The 18,871-nt window shown below is 41.7% G+C and overlaps 2 protein-coding genes across 2 annotated transcripts in view; one reads left to right on the forward strand and one right to left on the reverse strand.

The window, feature by feature from the left end:
* The window catches only part of T265_07905 (hypothetical protein), a gene marked incomplete at both ends in the record, with an annotated part of 48,389 nt that overhangs the window by 21,844 nt on the left and 7,674 nt on the right, over nt 1-18,871 (forward strand). The window lies entirely within an intron of this gene.
* Nucleotides 1-18,871, reverse strand: part of T265_14425 (hypothetical protein) — a gene marked incomplete at both ends in the record, with an annotated part of 37,721 nt that overhangs the window by 11,440 nt on the left and 7,410 nt on the right. Inside the window, 4 exons of the mRNA XM_009173563.1 lie at nt 6,256-6,323; nt 13,015-13,189; nt 16,236-16,351; nt 18,159-18,443. Coding sequence (XP_009171827.1) covers nt 6,256-6,323; nt 13,015-13,189; nt 16,236-16,351; nt 18,159-18,443 — 644 coding nt within the window. The remainder of the gene's footprint in view (nt 1-6,255; nt 6,324-13,014; nt 13,190-16,235; nt 16,352-18,158; nt 18,444-18,871) is intronic.

An 18,871-nucleotide genomic window follows, 5' to 3' on the forward strand; every position in this document is an offset into this window, starting at 1 on the left:
TATGCGTAAGAAAAACCATAGATTAAAAACTAAATGATCACATTTTTCACCTGATAGATCCAACAAGTTGTTGCAGAATAAAGTAGGTGACATGATTATATGTGGCGCGACAAAATCACGTTTTCCACCTGGTGGTGTGTGAAAGTGAATGACGTTCCGTGAACCAGCAAAAATTTTATCAGGAATGACTGTGGGAATTAGTAGGGGCAATAATTTGTCCAGTTGGTTTAAAGGCACTAAGAGGAGTTATTTCCATATTACTTTCAGCCTTTTGGCGAAAAACATTGTAAAGCACATGCCATTCTTTTCGTCTGCATTAATGACTGAATTTGTCCAATTTCTGCTCCAGTGCAACCTCCGAATAAGTTTTGGGTTCAAGGGAGCTTGCAGTTTTATACACTGTGTGTAATATTATATCCAGCAAGATCTCTGTCAGGTGGAGCTACAGAGTTGTGAGTTACTAGTCCAAAATTGCGAGAGAAAACGGACGTCATCTGTGAATGGTGTCAATTGTTCACGCGTCTACACAAATGTATGCCGCGCATGTTCAAGCGTTATCAGTCAGCGTGCGGTGTGTTTTAGACAGCAGCTGGTGGTAAGCACAAACACCTTCGAGAATGCTTTGCTGATCTTCGGGAACTTTGGACTTCATCAATGATGAGATGCTCAAGCTTATCAGATTCAAGCGCCATAACAAAGAGAGTCGGAGCCTTCATTCGATACTCTCCGTGATTTGCTCACTATCGCCATCACTATTTTGATAACCGGAAATGCTAGCAGGAGAAACTCGTTTTGAAACACAGCTTTTTAGGTCACCAATAACTCCTGCCAATCATTCCAAAAATATTTAAGTGTTTAACTAAAATTTTGGTGTACCCTTTAAACAGGGCTGTTGTTTGATGCTTGAATCATAATTAGTTTCACAAATATCCTTTTCTTTTTCGTGAAAGAAACAAAGAACACCAAGACTCTTGGTGCCTAGTTCAACGCCGCGATGCTGACAAAAATAAGGAGCTCAATTTGTCTATGGATCAGTATCTAGAAAGAAGCGCACTACCATACCCCGACATTCCAACCTATCAATCCAAACAATTCGTTTGTTTCAACCTGGATTTATCAGCTAATTGGTGGTCCACGATTCAAGTGAATGTAACACGGAACTGAAAGCCGTTCATGGGAATGGCTACCTCGCTTATTGACGTTGTATATCAAGTATTTCTCGCATTCATGCCTCCTCGCAAGAAAAGCACATGAGTCGGTTACCTCGAGCACTGTATGTAAAAATATAAAATGATCCATGACTTTCTACCTCAGGCTTTTGGTACAGCTACTACCCCTTGAGAAGACAAGTTCTATCAACTGAAATCTTTTGTCTCACTACAACAGATCCATGATTCGGCTGTCGGCTGAATTGATATGGTTCTTCCAGTAAGGCTTTGTTTTTAAGTTACTTAGTTCAGTGATAAACTAATTTTCGACACAGCTAGCCAATAAAAGGGATGAATTCTGCCGTCGTACTTTTTTGGAATACGCCCATCACCCGACAAATTAGCTGAGTGAAAGCAAAAAACAGTTTTGAATGCCACACCTTCGAATTCCCAGCGAAAATGACAGATCTATCCTATTGAGTACAACTTCATTCTCAATCAGATTCTTATCCACCGAATGATATATCCCCCGTAGGATGGAACAATACAAGGGAAGATTAAGCGACGATGAAACTTTCCATTCGGCTAGGTCTTTTTTGGTGGCCTCCACTGCACACCATGGAGCTTAGTAGTAGCTCTATTTGGAATGCCCCATGAGGGTGGACAATACACAACTTTTTCCGGTGTTGCCTCTTTTATTTTCACCTTAAAACCAACGCAAAAGTTTAACCCTGATTAGTTAATAAGGATGAAATACTTCTACGCAGTCTGGAAAGCACGTGATGATACCCCCGGAGTATTTTATCTGGCGTTTGCAGAGCACACGGCAATCAGGAAACTAAAAGCTAGTTGAGAGGATAATGTCTGTGAATAGCGACAAGAGTAGTGTATTCTTATAATACACTTTCACAAGCCAAACGACAGACTACAATTAGTGTATCTGAATATTACTAAAGCTAAGTCCTCTCATGGTCAGTGAAGTTCTGTTACATACTTTTGCACTTAATCTTAATGAGTATCATTTGACTAAGTAATTCCTCGTCTTTTTGGCTGCTTATAGTTAAGTATCTTTGGTATGCATACAGTTTTCTGGTCGATAAAGTTCGGTTAACACCCCCACCTACACTAATCATTCAAAAACGTAGTCCATTTGCTGTCTCCTGCGAACAGTCTGACATCTCAGGTAGGTTTCCGGAGATGTACTGCCTGAGACAGCTGAGAAGCAACCTAAAGGTCATCGTTCACCGGCTGCCGGAGAGTAATCAAAGTTGCTATTATGACACAGGTTAAAATGGGCAACTATTCCTGATTTTTCTCCTACCGTTTTGGCTGAAATCATGTTTTGATGCTGTTTTACTGACTCTGTAGCGCCTCCCGGAAGCTAACAACAAGGTGGTAGAAAGATTTGCCACCACAGAGTGGACGAACTAATCGTATGCTTCAATCAAAAAAACACTCCAAACGAAGATAATTGGGCTTTATTTAGCAAAAAATTGACTAAAGCCCAGTCATTTTTGTGAGCCGATCACGCTTAAAATCATAGTCCAACATGAACAATGTTTCAACACATTGATTTCGAAAGCAGCAAACCGAAATGCGAGAAACTTCCACGTAACAGGCTGAAAATTTGCGTGAGTGTGTCAAACACGTTATGCTCCGGTGCCAGAATGACCACTTTACAAGTCGTTGGTGTTAGCAACCCGTTGGTCTTCATGACCTCACCAGAATTCATTTAATCCATCACCAAAATTGACCGGACTTCACAATAACGCTCGTTTTCGAAATAACCGACCAGTGATGTCGTTTGAGTGGGTTTGTTTATACGAGGGTCACTGAATAAGTACTGAATCTGCGAACAAAGACGAAAACTAAACACCTTTGTCAACAAAAAGCGTCTATTGTTTTCGGGGCGCGAGAGACAGGCGAAAGTTCACCTCTCGTCCCATACGCTGAAGATGGGAAAGCTCGATAGTCAACTAGTGGCCGTGTGACGCCTTTAAAAAGGTAGCTACACGCAACGGTTGACTGTCCAACACTGCTCGAAATGACATTCAAAATACAGTCTCTGCGCCCGTTAACAAGCGTAAATTCGTCACAGGCGAAAAGCAGATGCGTGTTTGGTACAGACTGATGATTTCACACCACCCAGGCTTTGAAATCAGCTAGTCCAGAAGTGTACTGAACTGCAGTACATTGCGTAGAGACACCCAGTTCCAGCTGCACATATAACGTAACATTTTCGGTGTTATTTCTGTAACAAAATTTCACCCACTCTAAAAGCCAGAAAAACAAGGGAGCTAGCAATGTTGGTGACTAACTCAAAGGGCTCGACAACAATAGCCGGACGTTGCCTTCAAATCCAGTTCCGCGGTTCATACAACGCATCACTACACAGAAAAATAGGTCCCGGTAGAAGTTTGGAAAAATATCGGAAGGAAAATTTTTGGAAACAGTGAACAAGTTTGGGTACTATTCGCGAAAAAGAGATAATTGGAAGGTAGTTCCAAACGAGTGCCGGATTTTGTCCGCTTGACTTTCCNTGAATGCCGAGCGGCTTACTTTTCAGAAAGCGTGACGAATGACGATGTTGGTAAAGTAGTGGCAAACTGTCCGTAGATGGTAAATTTCTGAAGTTTGCTTAGTGAAATTTTACAGTTGGTGTTTTCCAAGCGACGTTCAACCTTCATTCTGATGCTTCTAGGATTCTACCTATGCCTTAACCAGCATACAAACTGGCACCGGACTACCAAGCGGAACTTAAACTAAGTGGCAAAGTAACGCGTGCATGATCAACAAATGAGTCACTAACTTGGAATAAAAACTTCATCCAGCGGCGAAATACTCCTAGTGTGTTGGACTCTCTGGAAATCTAACTTGTGGAGTTTAATAACACGCCAGTGCCAATGGACTAAAACATTCGTGGTTCAAATTTTCAGTTCGCCAGTGCTGCAGATGTTGTTTTATAAACTGTCCGTTTGTTTACCTACTTGTTTCATCTTTATCTACTACAGCGTAGCTGGCAGGTTTCGACCTTGTGATCCCGATGGTAATTTTGGACCCGTACTGGGATTTAGATGCGCTGTCATTTCCACCGGGGAGTCGACTAAAGAGCCCTATTACAATCAATATTAGTATGGTTGAAATCTATTCAAATAAAGAACAACACTATTCAAAGTTAATCGCCTCAACCTTTTGTGCCACTATTTCTTCTCTCATGGACTTTACTTCGGACTCAAATCTTTGAGGTAAACCGGCCTTCCATATCGTATGCGAGCTGGTTTCAGCCTATTCAAAAGCATACGTTTAGTGACTGTTCGTGTGAGTGGAGAACATACGAATCGGAACACTAAACTTTCTCCTCAGAAGAAGGTCGATCGACGCAGAAATAAGAGTTAGCAAATTTAAATTACATTTATGTATCGTTGTACTTGGACCATTTTGCCCACATTTATGCTTCAGTTTAATAGTTCCCTACCTTTAGCCTCGGGACTCTCTGCTTTCCAGTAAGGTAACCTTATGGATTGTGCCAGTTGTTATTGGTTCAGTTTTTCTGCAGTTCCGTGCTCCGTACAGTTTAGTGCTTGGTGCTAGGAGTCACAATACCGATTCTGACCGGAACGTTGTCTTCCGCACATCTAGAAGTTTTTTCTTTTCGGAATGCAGATGGTTGTGTACAGCGCATGAGTCTTTCAGTCTACTTCCTTCGATGGTGCCATTTCACTTGGACCATTTTGCCCACATTTATGCTTCAGTTTAATAGTTCCCTACAGCAAACGGTAAACTGAAGTCCATTTTGTTAGTGTCAAAACATCTTTTCCTCGTACATAACTTGCAAGAATCAGCCAAAAAACGAATTTTCCTTGAGTCAGTTGATGGTGTTGAATTTTTAGAACTGTCCCTTTCCCTTTATTGGCTAAAACATTGGTGCAAATTATCCTAGTTTTTTTAATGCATTTCACCAGGCAATGATCACCACCTATGGATAGGATGTCAATCGGCCTTCAGCTTATGCATATTGATTGCTAACTCATCATAGGGATAGGAGAAACAGGAGTGTAAAAACAAACGGCCGAACAGGGAGATCGAGTGTACGGTAGAACACCTGGGGATAAACTAAAGGGACAGGTAAACCACCGTCACTAGAAGCATATGTCTTGGGCGTTGAGTTTGGGGGTGATTGCAATTACAACCGGGTTCAATGGTGCCCAGAAGACTTACACAACAAAATATTCCTCTTTTCAGCCTTCTCAGATGGTATATGCTCCAAATTTTACTATATTATATATTTTTGTCATATATCATTTATCCTTATGTATTCTTTCTATTCTTCTTAAAAATTCTTCTTTGAGAAGCAAGATACATTTCTTAAACGCTTTACTCAATTTGGAATGACTTTTCGATCAACACCGATCACAAAAACGGTATTTTAGCCCAACAAACGAGTCATCCCCATTGTCAAGTACAACCAGGTGAAGGAACTCATCGACCAGCGATCAATGTACCAGGTATACTCAGAGAGGCAAGAGTCAAGATGCGCCTAGTAACACTAATAATTTCGCACTGTGACTTTATGGATGCACATCCCTCGATTCTTTTTGTCATTAAACCACAGTATACCTTGATGTAAATCCGCCACTGAACAAAGCAACCTGCGACTTGTAATCATTCAGAAGAGTGTTTTACGAACTGAGATTATCCAGACCCGCTCTGTTCTACACGAATTAAAAACTAGTGTCCCCAATGGAAGTCGTAAAGTGTTTCGTATATGGCGCTAGAAAGCATCTACAATTAGTTAATCCATTAGGCGGAGGCACGCCGAGTTGATGTAAAACACAAAATGTCAACCGTAACTCGATTATTAGAGTACTCGTGTAAAAAAACGAGAATTGGTTGGTTTTCGTCTCTCCCAGGGACGTTGTGTTTTCCATTACATTGTACCTATTCGGATTACTAATCAGAACTGTCCTTTGCTGGTCCAGTACCCTGCGTTATCTGGATACTTTACTTCCCGTTTAGACGGTCGGTGGCTTTCTTGAGAGCACTCGTGGAATCATTTCATCAAGCCAGTTGGTCAAATAATTTCAGGTTTGACTGAAAATTTACTCACTTGAAAACTTTCCTGTGCGCCTAGTTCTGTGTGAATCGTGTACGAATCCATCTTGATCGTCGGCAGAACTGGAAAAAACAAGGATGTATAGTCAACATAACAAAAAAAGGTAACATTAGAGTATGCACAGGAACACCAGCGCCTTTTGCTGGCAATAGGTTAATCACGTATCACAAAGTCACAGTAGCAGATTTCGGAACATAGACTTGAACTTCATGAGAAAACAGAAGTTTGTTAAATTTCATAATGTGAACAAGCTGCTCGAATATGATTGCAAAATTGAAACTCTGGTGATTGCGCAGTACCTACGAAAACTTATAGTAAGCTAGGTTGGTTTCGTTTATGAGGTTGACTAATGTTACCAACAAAACACTTAGTTCTCAGAGGAAACTATACTGACTGAGATCATCGAGAATAATGACATTAAGCATTTTTAGGCGCACGTAGATTAGTAGCAAGATATCTCAGCGTCCCATGCTTTGTTAATGGAAGCAGCTGAGAAGTACAGGGAAACTGGAACGTGATAGTCTGCCATCGATCGGTTGCCGACCAATCAGAAATCGGCCCGCCAATACGACGATATCGACATGTTGGTTTGGAAGAAACGACCACTCAGAAACCAGCCTTTGCTTGTGGTAATTTTAACAAGCAGAGGTAAGAAAAATTGTCGTGCTGAGTACTTCTCACAGTTTTCAACTAATTATCTTCCAGAGAATCACAGCAGAACATTCTATAAGTTGGTCACTCGCCAAGCATATGTGCACAGCTTTTCAATCTATTTGTAGTTGGTAAGACTGAAATCACAGTGAAAAGTTCTTCCTGATTTCTTTTTTTACTCGCATATTAAAATTGTATAGGAGGAAATGAGACAAAGAAAAGGAGAGTGTATAATCAATTGGAAAATTTTGGGATCGGGAGAGTGTATAATCAATTGGAAAATATTTGGGATCGATTGGGAAGTCATCTTTTCAGAGGGGTTTGGTATAATAATAAATCCACCGATTGTTTACCAAACCCCTCCGAAAAGAGATTGTATAATATTTTTTATTGAGGGACCGTTGTGCAAGACTGAAAGCTAAACTGTTTGTACCCATATAGGTCCGCCCCAGAAGGAGGATAACAATTGCCCACTCAGAAGATCTTTCATGCGTATATGCCACACATCATCAATGTGCGAATTAAAGTGGGACATACCGTTCCATGAAAATACGTCTGACCCTTTACCTTGGTTTATCAACTGTATTGTTAAAATCCAGGCACCTCAGTAGAGTAGATTATCATCCATACTATCTGTTTAATCGTTAAAACCCATATAATCGTGAAACTTCACGTCACATCACCTAGCCAAACTTTTTGATCTTCAGTCGCGTTGCATTACCGCGGAATGTTCAGCTTACTTCCACGTGCAGTGAATGGTTTGATTGAACTTTTGACGGACAGTGTGGCTTTAATGTGCTCGTTCTCAACTATGGTAGTCATGAGCCGCTATATCGCTCATCATTTTGCAACGCTATGCCTTATTCCATAGCACGGTAATCCAGTTTGGAATTGACAAACAAGCCCAGTTGCATGAGCCGCTCTAGGTAGGGCGTATTCGTAAAACGTGTCCACGTGCCTCTCTCGCCCAGCTTGCAATCACGATTATGTTGTATCGTGTATACTCACTAGGATGTGTACTTGGATAAATTTGGCATTAGATGACAAAAGCCAACCTGCCATGTGATTTTATGAACTGATTCTCAAATGTGCACAAAAACGCTTGTAGAAAATTCTTAGACAGTTTCGTCCAGTCCTTGTTCACTTGCACCTTTTATATTTTCTGAAAGGGATACTTCATCAGTGAGCCCTTGGAGCAACTTGATTCCACATAATTGACTTTAAAATGATCCCGTAAATTGTGCAGTGTAACAAATAATTAAATTTGTCCTACTGTTCGTCTATCACCTCTACAGAGCGCCTAGTCAACTAGTCCCAAAAAAGCTGGAAACAGCCCGGATCTCATCATGTTTTTTATAAAAAAATTAAAATAATTTTGGATTTTGTAGAGAATAGAGAAGACAGTAAGCAAAAAGTGCATACATGCCTTTTCTCACCCAAGCCACCATGATTAACGTCACGAAGGCGGCTAAAACAGTAGATGAATTGTAATATTTAAGTTTTCTGAGTTTAAAAATAAGGGAGATTCACAGGAAAATGCGTCCCAGGTACCGTCAAAGAGTTGCAACCAAAAGTGCACGAATTTATTTTTACCAAACATGGCGTTATCTAGTGCGGGTGCCGGGGCGAACAGAATGACGCGATGATGGTCACGAAGTCAACTCACTTTACTCATCCATGCTCTCGGAACGCATCTAAATCCCCACTTGACATGAGTCATTCATTCGCACTGAAACGAGGTGTTCTGTGAAACCATTCCACCGAGCACCAAAGGCTGCCCGAATCACAACTGGCAACGGCCAGAATTGGACTGCAAACTTGCAACTAAAGTCTGGACCTCATTTCATATTACAAATGCATTAGGATGCATCAAGACTTGCTCCGTTCACTATCCTGCATATTCCGACACATTCGAACATAGTTTTTCCGAAGTTCTACATTATCATTCTTCGAGTTAATCACCAGCTATGTGCGGCGCTGTCCAGAAAGCAGTCCAGCGGACCCCAACTGCCTCACTAATGTAATAACACGGATCATTAACTGTAATCTAATAATCAGCATTTGAGAGGCCATTAACCAATACGGCGTATTTCCGGCGAAGTGGATCATCGTGAGTTCTTAGGGGAGGTGAACTGCAGGCATGAAACGAGAAATATTCTGTTGAGGTGATAAGCAATGCTCAACGTCATGCCATTTGTATTAACATTTTAAAATAATACTTTCCATCGGTGGGCCATTTGTTCTGATGGCTCACATTCTGTTGGCTTCAAGGTCCTCACAAGCGTCAACGCAAATTCAATATTAGAGAAGACATTACATACGCGGAGCCGATGGCAGTAAAAATATGGGTTTTCTGTACAGACGGCCCACAGCCGGTGCCAGAATTCGCACTTAAAATAACAGGTTAGCGCTCCTGTAGGAAATAATTTTGGTGGACATTCAGGACCTTCGGAGAGGCGAAACTAGAAGCCGTCTTTCCAGATTTTCCAACGACCTCATGAGTAGCATCGAAACACTAAATCTTTTCGGATCCACACACACGAGTTATACTGTCACACATATGTGAACGAGTACCTAACTGAACCTGAAGGCAAAATCCAAGCTTGTCCATTGTGCTCTCGCATATATTTCAGACGACTTTTCCAAAACTAGTTGCTTTCTTGCACGTCCAGCATGGGGTAATCGTAGGATTAAATTTAGCTGACAAAAGTATTGCACCTCATTAAGAAAGTGACCGAATTTTCGGAGTCCCAACAATGACCTTGTACTACGCTGCCACGATTCTGGATGATACATTTTGTCTTTTTAGCGGTTTCACGGACATGGAAATCTTAATAGCTTTGCCTGATTAGAGAACCTACCCTGACTTACACAGAATGTGTGAAAATGTGCCCGCATTTACGGTCACGAAGGTGACAACATAGCCAAATGTGTGGATTAGAAGAAACTTTTACCCGGAGAAAAAACTTCGCAGGTTTCGTTTCGCCCTAGCTGTCTCGTTTTCTGAGTTCAAAAATGTCAACAAATCCTGTCCGTCAATATGTGATGTGATCAAATCGAGCACCAGAAACATTACACAGCATTGTGTACGCTGTCAGATAAATATGCTTCCAGTACAAAAGCGAGAACGATGGTCCGTTGAAATGTTCAGTAGAGCGTAAAATTCTGTTAGAGGAAGTTTTCGCTGCCCCTGTGCAACCTTTCTCGATAAGGCATTGCAGAGTAAAGCAACGCTGTGGTAAATTAGTGTGCTGTATCAAAATTTTCCAAAAATATCGGATTGTTCTGAGGAGTAAAAAGCGGTATTCGGATATAAAATGGGTATGGAATAATCCCCCTTTATTCTGCCCCAGCCATTCAAGGGTATATTGTCAGAACGACAATTCTGGAATACCATCTAGCCTCTTGGACAGTATCACCCGCTAAGTTAACTGAAATGTTTTCATCATAAGGTAACCTTCGCCCTACCTATTTGCGTCAATCGCTTCTGAGCGTCCTCTCCGTCCCATGTTGCCACCCTAGTTACGTTAGAGAAACGTAACACGACCACCGGAAGACTACTTCGATGCGTGCTGACCGTCGCATAATTTGCCTACACCTCCACATCTTGTTTTTATCTCAGGCAGCTTCGCCGTGTCTGTATTATATGACTTCTGGTGATTTAGTCGCTACGATACACTAGCAACGATCGACCGCCATGAATCATGTACAGGCATTGGCTAGAGTTGAAAACGCATTCGAGATTTATGATTTCTTGTGTTGAACGTCAGGCGGGAACGTTGAAAGAAATGCATAGTCATTCGAGCAACACCCAACTAAGGCAGTGTGACACGCATGACTCGTTAGTCGCCGACAGCTGTGCGGAGTATTCTTGTTCATGCTACTTGGACACCATCCTGAATGTATTTAGTTCCACGGCGATACAACAGCAATTCTCGAACATTTTCTGTCAAGAAAACCTCACATGCAAGCCACAAATTTAAAGATCCTAATCACAGAATTCTAAGTGATGCTATCAGTGATGAAACCAGAGCCTTTTTGAAAAAATTTTCGTCTTTCAAACTGAACGCAACCTTGTTTTTCAAAACCCCAAATATCTGCCTCTCTTGCTGGAGGTAAATTAACCGACGTGGCTTACTAATCAGCACAACTCTAGAGGACACCATTGTTAAGAGAAATGTAAATCAGTGAATTGGGAGGCCGGTCCCGAATCCCTGGAGAATGTTTTACAGTAACTTCAACCATTCGACGACTTCTTAAAAATTATCACAAGTTTGTTGCTCGTTGTGCGGTGTTTACATTGCAGGCTATGTAAACTGAGGTCAACGACCCTTCTGAGGACAACCGTAGACCACGTGACTGCAGGCGATATGGATGTCGGGCAGAAGTGGCGAGTTGGTCGGTTTTCTTCATCCATCTGATGCATACTGCGTAAAGAAGGCTGATCTTGCTTCTGTGAACCTCAACGGATTCAACACAGGCTACAAAACCATCATACTAAGAAAAAAATGATGCCACCTCGATTACAACAAGGACGCTCAGATAGCAATCCAAGAACCAACTTAAGAATGCACATATCAACAAACTAAAATCAACCATGGGTCTACATTTCCGTTCCTCAATTTGCAGTGCCCATAGACTAAAGGATAAGAAAATTTTAAGATTCAGAATTTAGAATTCAGTTGAGTCTCTCGTCAAAACCAAACCTGAGGGTACACCACACGCAGGTTCGTGGTTGGACTGATATCCACAAGACCGATGAGACCAGCGAAACCGACAATAGACGCTCTCTACCCCTATGAGCAGGCCAGATTTGTAGGATGCATTCTAATTCCACCACCAGCTCCTTGAAACCAAACAGAACTCCTGCGGTTTGGACGCCAAGTCGTCGTATACTAATATACCCGAAACTGCTTGGAAATAACCAAGCAGTTGCTATTGACAGACTTCACAGAGACTTCAAAGACTTTCACAAAGTACATGGCCTACTATGGTATAATAGTTAAGGCATGCCCGAATCTCACCCGTTCTTTAGTCGACTCTTTTGTGTAATAAGACTTAGCCACGGGATCCCAATGTATCCGGTTTTTGTAAATATCTTGTTTTGGAAACGGCAAGCTTTGGCTTCTCATGCGTACCGACTAAGAGTATTCTGGGTTTAGACAACTGTAAAAGCTCCTTACTAACCCAAATCCTCGCACTGAATTCAGCATAGAAATACGGTCAATTTTTTTTTTTGGGGGGGGGGGCAGGGGGTACACTTCTTAGGCTGTTTGACGCAGAACACTGGCGGGAAACTGCAAAACAACAATGCTCCAGGAGCCAAATGACTTTGGGCTGACTTGAAACTGATTGTCTGCTCATACTAAATCGGTATTTGATATTATTGTCTCATCAGTATTTATCGGAGTAAGGGCCTTGCGCACGGAAGAAGTTGATCAACCAGCAGCTGAAATTGAAGTAAAAAACGGGCCTCGAGATGGACGTTTTCAGTTGGTTTAATTAAGCATCCGTCAAGAAAGGTATTTCTACCTGTGGTGAAACCCGATAGCGAAATGCTTGAAACTGCTCTCAGTCCAGTACAAACCAGGGAAGTCCGAAATCATTCAAAGAATCCTATGCACTGGTGTACTTGAAGGATCGTCTCCTGGCAAACAGAAATAGGGATTGTGTTCACAAAATCAAATGCAACACCTGTGCCAAGTCCTATATGCGGCCGGAATCGATGAGCACAATAGGGATACAAATGGGCCACAAAGAAACACTTAAATAATGAGCGATGGCGGGACATACCTTAGGGGTAGCGCGAAAAATGAATTTTTAAATAATGTTGAAATGTTTTTAGTCAAGGGCCACGATTCAGATTGTTGCCTGCAGGAGGATCCAGAGGGAGAGACGTTGTTCCGCTGACGCGCACTGACAGAAGATCGTCGGAAATATAAATACTGCGCGCAGTTTATTATATTCCACCCGAACCCCCCTACCTGATGACAGCAGTAGTAATCGGGTCGCACTGGATGCTTCGGTCACCTCCTATCACTGAATTATGGAATACCACCATCAAAATGCATGACGCAGTTGACAAATCGGAACCAAACTTACGATACACTTCAAGTTTGGTTTCTGCAGTCACCGGTGGGGTGCCTACCGGATAACTTGTACGGGCTTCGCATACGTAAGAAGTGTCGTGTTGGTTGCTTGTCACATTGTTCAAAATCAGTTCGAGAAGGCCGTTCGGTTTGTTGTATCGGTTTTCCTTCAGTAATTCTCCGTTATCCTTTAATGTAAAGCGAAAAACGAAGGATGCGATTCATGAACATTTTGAGGGAAAGATATGTGAAGAATGACTTTTCAGTCCCGATCTGAAACAAGACTTAAACAATAGTGTCCAGTGACAATTCCCGAACTTCCTTGGTTTAAATGCAAGAGGAAACACGTAATTAGTACGACCTACTGTTTTCCTGACTATGGTCTTGTGGCCTTAATATTTGCCAATCCCCTGCGGAAAGCGGCAAAGCACTCTAAATCTGTCTTAAATTTTTGGAACAACAGGCGTCCCATGAGAATTGTGCGACAAAATCTCCTTTTTGTTTGAATAGGGGTTGAACACTCTTCTGCTGAGTTACGATTGGCTGTTCTGCATTATTGATCGTTTTCATGAACACAGACATTCGTCTGCAAATGTATCACTGTTTAGCCGACTAAGCAGAAGCAGATGTCTATGGAGAGTATTTCTCAAACTAGAGTGATATAGATAGAAGTCCAGCACTTCCTGAAACTAGTCACAAGATCACCAATATAGGCAAGAATACTACGTAATACTTCCCAGTTCCGCACTTTTTCACCAAGCTTGCTGGGCGGATTCCTGAATCTTTGATTGTACCTTTCCGGAAAGACGAGGTCGCTTAGAGACTAAGTGTATTTAAACAACGTGTGCGATTGCACGCGTCACTTTCGCTAGATTTGATGAATTCAACCCCGCACTATCAGATCAAACCTTGTGTTGTGTAGGCCTAACGATTTTCTGCACTGTCATCGTCAAATTGTGGTGATGATACTAACCTAGAAGTCACAGTGTATCACCCTAGAACGTATCAAAAGATAATAATAAGGGAATACGCAGTCGTCGGAACAACTTGCTGTCATCACACGAGTGAGCCATAAGTGCTACTACAAAACTGTAGTAATTTGTTACTGCAATTATACTGAGGCTTCTGCTATACAATCAGATTTTTGTGGGCAAGGCTTGGGAAACAAGGCAAATAAAAGTTCCCGGATTTTAAAAATTCACACAAGATCCCAGGAAAACCAGTTCGATCCTGATGATTGTTCAATAAACGCAGCAGACGGATGTGAAACGGTCTCAGGTTTTGGACGTAACACAAATACTCACAAGGTAGCTGAGAATCCCTCAATAGCCTGCTACCTGTTTCATCCATCTTGGGGCTCATCAGGGAGGCGCAGTCCGCGGGTTTACCTTAACTGTATTTGGCACCCATCAAACACTCCTCTTTGCATACGAATTTGGATTTGACGGGACACCCAGTCAGAGTTGAAAACAGTATGTCAGCGGCTATGCAGCATCCTACCCATCGAACAGCCGTGACTATAACTTAGACCAAGTTTGTCAGATATGACCGCACACACCACACTTTCAGAGCATTCAGTGCCATGAGACAAGGAAATCTGCATTCACCAGATTAACGAATGGAAAGAATCAATTTAACAGTCGTCAGTTTCTGGGATTCGAACCTAAAACCAAATTCCTTTGAAAACGGTAGCATGTGTATTCCTCAAATCTTGAGCTATTTCGGTGACACTATCATGTTTATATCAACGTTTCGATTCATTTCTGTGAAACATTTTTGATGGATAATGAAAATTTAGATAATTTTCCGCAGTGACTGTGAGGATTAGATTAGGAAAGAAACTAGACGTGGTTTAAAAATAACGTTCTGAACCAGACATCAGTTTCTTTAGAAAACGCGAAAGACAAAACAGAAGGCAGGCCAGAATACAATCGGAAGCTAGGCTGAACAAAAACAGTGCTGGTCAACTGACCATTAGAACGCTACATAGAAAGGAAATGATGACAGAATATTGCAGGAGATATAGATAAGGGAGTCGGACAACCAGTTGGTCTAGGTCTCTGCAGCTGATTTAAAGAAATAAGGTAGACATTGGGTGACATTGGGTAAACGGAACGTCCGAAATCAACTCAGATCTTTTCTGTGAACTAAAAGGAATTAACAGAATCCCTAGAGTCCTCAGTGAATCCATTAAATGGCTTGTTTTACAAGCTGAAGACTTTTAAACCGTCTGAAGAGATGGGGATACCACATTTGAAAACCGATTAGCTAGAATCTTAATATGAACTCTGGTGGAATGCACTTTTAGCCTTGTTAACCGATTACAGACGTGTTGACTTCGGTAACAAGGTCAGGAAGGCTAGATCAGGCTAAGACCACTGGTGACGTAATCGGACATCGCTCACTGCGCGATAACCGGATTTTTCTGTGCAAGATAACAAAGGTCAAAAACTGAACCTTCGCTTGTCGTCTCCGGAAGTTTCATTCCATGGTGCTCAAACGATGATTAGGCTAAAAGACAAGACGTTTGTAACCATGACCAACTGACGTTGCAATGTCGACAAACCGAGTGGGTTTCGAAGTCAGCAACAGCCGCATGTACTCACCCGGTGCTTGGAGAAAAAAACTTAACGGTGGAGGTACTATTTACGCACTGAGTACCCAAGCACTAAGTGGTCCCATCCACGTTTAGGTGCAACTTGCGATTGAGTCCAGAAGAGGTTGAAAATCTCAGTATGTCAAAATTTTTGTCAGCTGACATTTTCCTACATTTAGTGCCCACAGTTTTCTAACTACAAATTCGGGTCACTACTCGGTCGCGAACCTCGACGAACCGTCTAGATGCTCAATGAATTCAGTAACCACCACCATTCAAATGTCAAAGTCAATAGGCACCGCATGTATTGCGTCTTACTTCAGTTACCCATTAGGTTTGCTTGATTGAGAGATCCGGTTTCATCTTATTTGCAGAATTCCTTGAATAAATGTGTAGCACCAAGACTGTTATGCGCACGAGAGTCGAGCTACAGGAGTAAATTCCAATGTCGGCAGCAAAGAACGACTTACTTGGCAAGGCTGATCAGTCTTGCTGCTATGATAAGGTTCATTATACCCTTTTGTGGTTTGATATTTAGGACTTCCCATTTTTTTTATTTAACCCAGCTCCTCTTCAGTCGTCACATTACTACCTAAGCACATGCATCCAGTCGGTCCTTAGTATACCAACCTCCTTACCTTTGATTTCCAACTTAGGTGAAGATCGGGATATCCCGTTGCGTTGCACGTCAAGATGGCTGTCTCCTTCTCCTTTACTCTGTAGGTGTCCGGAACGTTGATGATTGCAACCCGTCCTGTCAGATAAGACAACCATCAGTGATTGAAAAGAGCTTGAGAGAACACACGTGCAATTAATAACTCAGTTCAACAGACTTTCCAAGATAGCTTTTGAACTCATTGTATTCCTGTGGTATTGTGAATACAGCTCATGACCATTTGGTTAATCCAGCTTAAGGGTGATTTTTCTACAGTTGTGAGTAATTACATTCCCACAAGTTTCGTATCATGTTCCAAAATTTGTCCTAAAGTTCGTTCACTGTGACTAGCTAAAGAGAGCAGTCTTGACATAAAACCTGAGAAGACAAATAGGACAAACAAAGCTGGCCCCCAACTATGATGGCGCAGTGTTCCTAAAGAATCAACAGATCAATCAGCCCAGTTCGAGCCGTTTCGGTCCATAAGCGTCATACCGACAGAAGACACTGCCGGGTTTCATAGGTCCACCCAAATATTGAGGTAAACATGTTGCATCGTAATATTCTAGTCTATGGATGGTTTCAGGCAAACCATAGTCTAAATGTAGCTCTTGAAGATATTACCTGAACGGTTTGCTAACCCGTGGATCGGTGTGAGAGTACGCAGTCCTGTTGGGGACGTAAATTTATTCAGTCTTACAACTGGTTATTGATACAAAGCACTACATATTCATCCCAATACCCCCTCCAAAAAACTTTGTCGCCCTCTTAATTCACCATACACAAGTAACTTGGCATAGAAGAAAAAACGATCCTCTCTGATCCAAGATGAAACAATCCTTTTTGGATCAGTGCACGTAACGCTCTTGGGTCGTCAGTAGGCTACTAGCTCCATTCAGTCCTTTTTCACGAATACGAGGACAGATAATTTACCAAACACCATAGGCATCTGAAGCGACATTAGAAGCTTTTGAAAACGTCCGAAAACGTGCTAAGAGACAACTGGTCATAGCATTATGATAATGTGAATAACGGTACTAGTAAGAGGCATTTGTGCAGCATATTCAGTTGAAGAGAATCATAAACGATAAATTTAGTTAACTTTCGTATGAAAACCGAATTGATTTGCAAATGAGTGTATTTGTTGTCAACGTAACTAGTATTTCTACAATGGTGAGCTTCTGCCCAGAAATGCAGCCAATTCTGACCGCATCTCTTCTAATGCTATCGATTTTCTCTGGTGATCCCACTGCTCGAATTCCATCAGAATCCCAACTTCTAGGAATTACATTGGGCACAAAGCTAACTGAAAAGCGAATAACCAAGGTCAACCCAACTGTACAGAAGCAACGACAACCAAAAATCCGACATGTTTCTTCTGCTTTGAGTAAAACTAATTTACTGCCAAAATAGGCCAAGCTTTCTCCCCAAAACTCGTGGTACTGATCTGTGGAAGGTGGCTGTTTGTAGACAATATAGGGGAAATCGTCCCTTTGTGATAACCTTCTCGTCCTGTAACACAGAGAAGTGACTCTAAATGAGCGTCCTTTGCGCTAGTCCACTTAAGAAAAGGTCATTCAAACATCCAAGTCTTTCCACTGAGAGGGAACCGGATTAATTCATGGCTTCGATTCAGTAAGAATTGGTGTCTAAAAAACAGAGATCTATACTTTTTCTCTACTTGACGATAGAATGAAAATGCATGTGAAGGCAGCAAATTTTTCAAAGGAACTAATCGACTTCTACCAAAAAGCCCCAGAATAATCGAAATGAGTGTTCCAACTCACAAAAGTATCAAGAAATTAGGTGCTTTTATTCGCATAAGTTATTGTTGCCTCTGAGTTCTGAATCATGCCGTTAACCAGATCCTCACATTGAAACACAAAAAACAGATGGTGAAACTCACGATATACTTTGATCCGAATCAACTCCCTTTCATTCACTGATCCAAGACCCATCCTTGCGATTTTTTCACAAGCAACAGTCACGTTTGCATTCAGTTCCATCGGTATATCCCCAATTTTGTGAACGCACATCTGGGACTCAGGCTTAGACAAGGGATCCACCGCCCACTGTGGGTTATCTTTAAAAAAATGTTCTTCGTAGGCCAGAAAACGTTCATATCCGGAATCGGATTCGATGATCGCTTGTAGACGTTTGTCGTTGAGTTTGAGAATCACGGCTTGATCACCTGTTGTAGAATAAAAATAGTAGACGCTCGATTACGTCGAGACCATATGTTACTTAGTGGTATACAGAAGGAAAGCTGTGCCGAATACAGATAAGTTACAACAAGTCTGGCAGAATTTCAATAGTTTTGCTTCCAAAAACGACTAGTTTCTCTTGAAGTGCAATTCACAATAGGAAGAGTCAATCACACCTGAGGAGCAAACAATGAATTTTACTTGGGCAAAAGCCATAGTGGAACCGAGACAAAATGTGACATTCGCTGGATAGATTGGAAACCGAGTTGGTGGTCTAGTATCAAGTCAGGCGCGAGATGATCGATCTTAACACACACAAAGAACTGGGAAGCGTTCACTTGCGCGCACTTTCATGGTTTCATCATGAGGATAACTGACTTTTTGAGAACTAGACTTACTTGAAAATAAATTTGGT

Source organism: Opisthorchis viverrini (genome assembly GCF_000715545.1).
Source record: "Opisthorchis viverrini unplaced genomic scaffold opera_v5_195, whole genome shotgun sequence".
Taxonomy (NCBI): Eukaryota; Metazoa; Platyhelminthes; class Trematoda; order Opisthorchiida; family Opisthorchiidae; genus Opisthorchis; species Opisthorchis viverrini.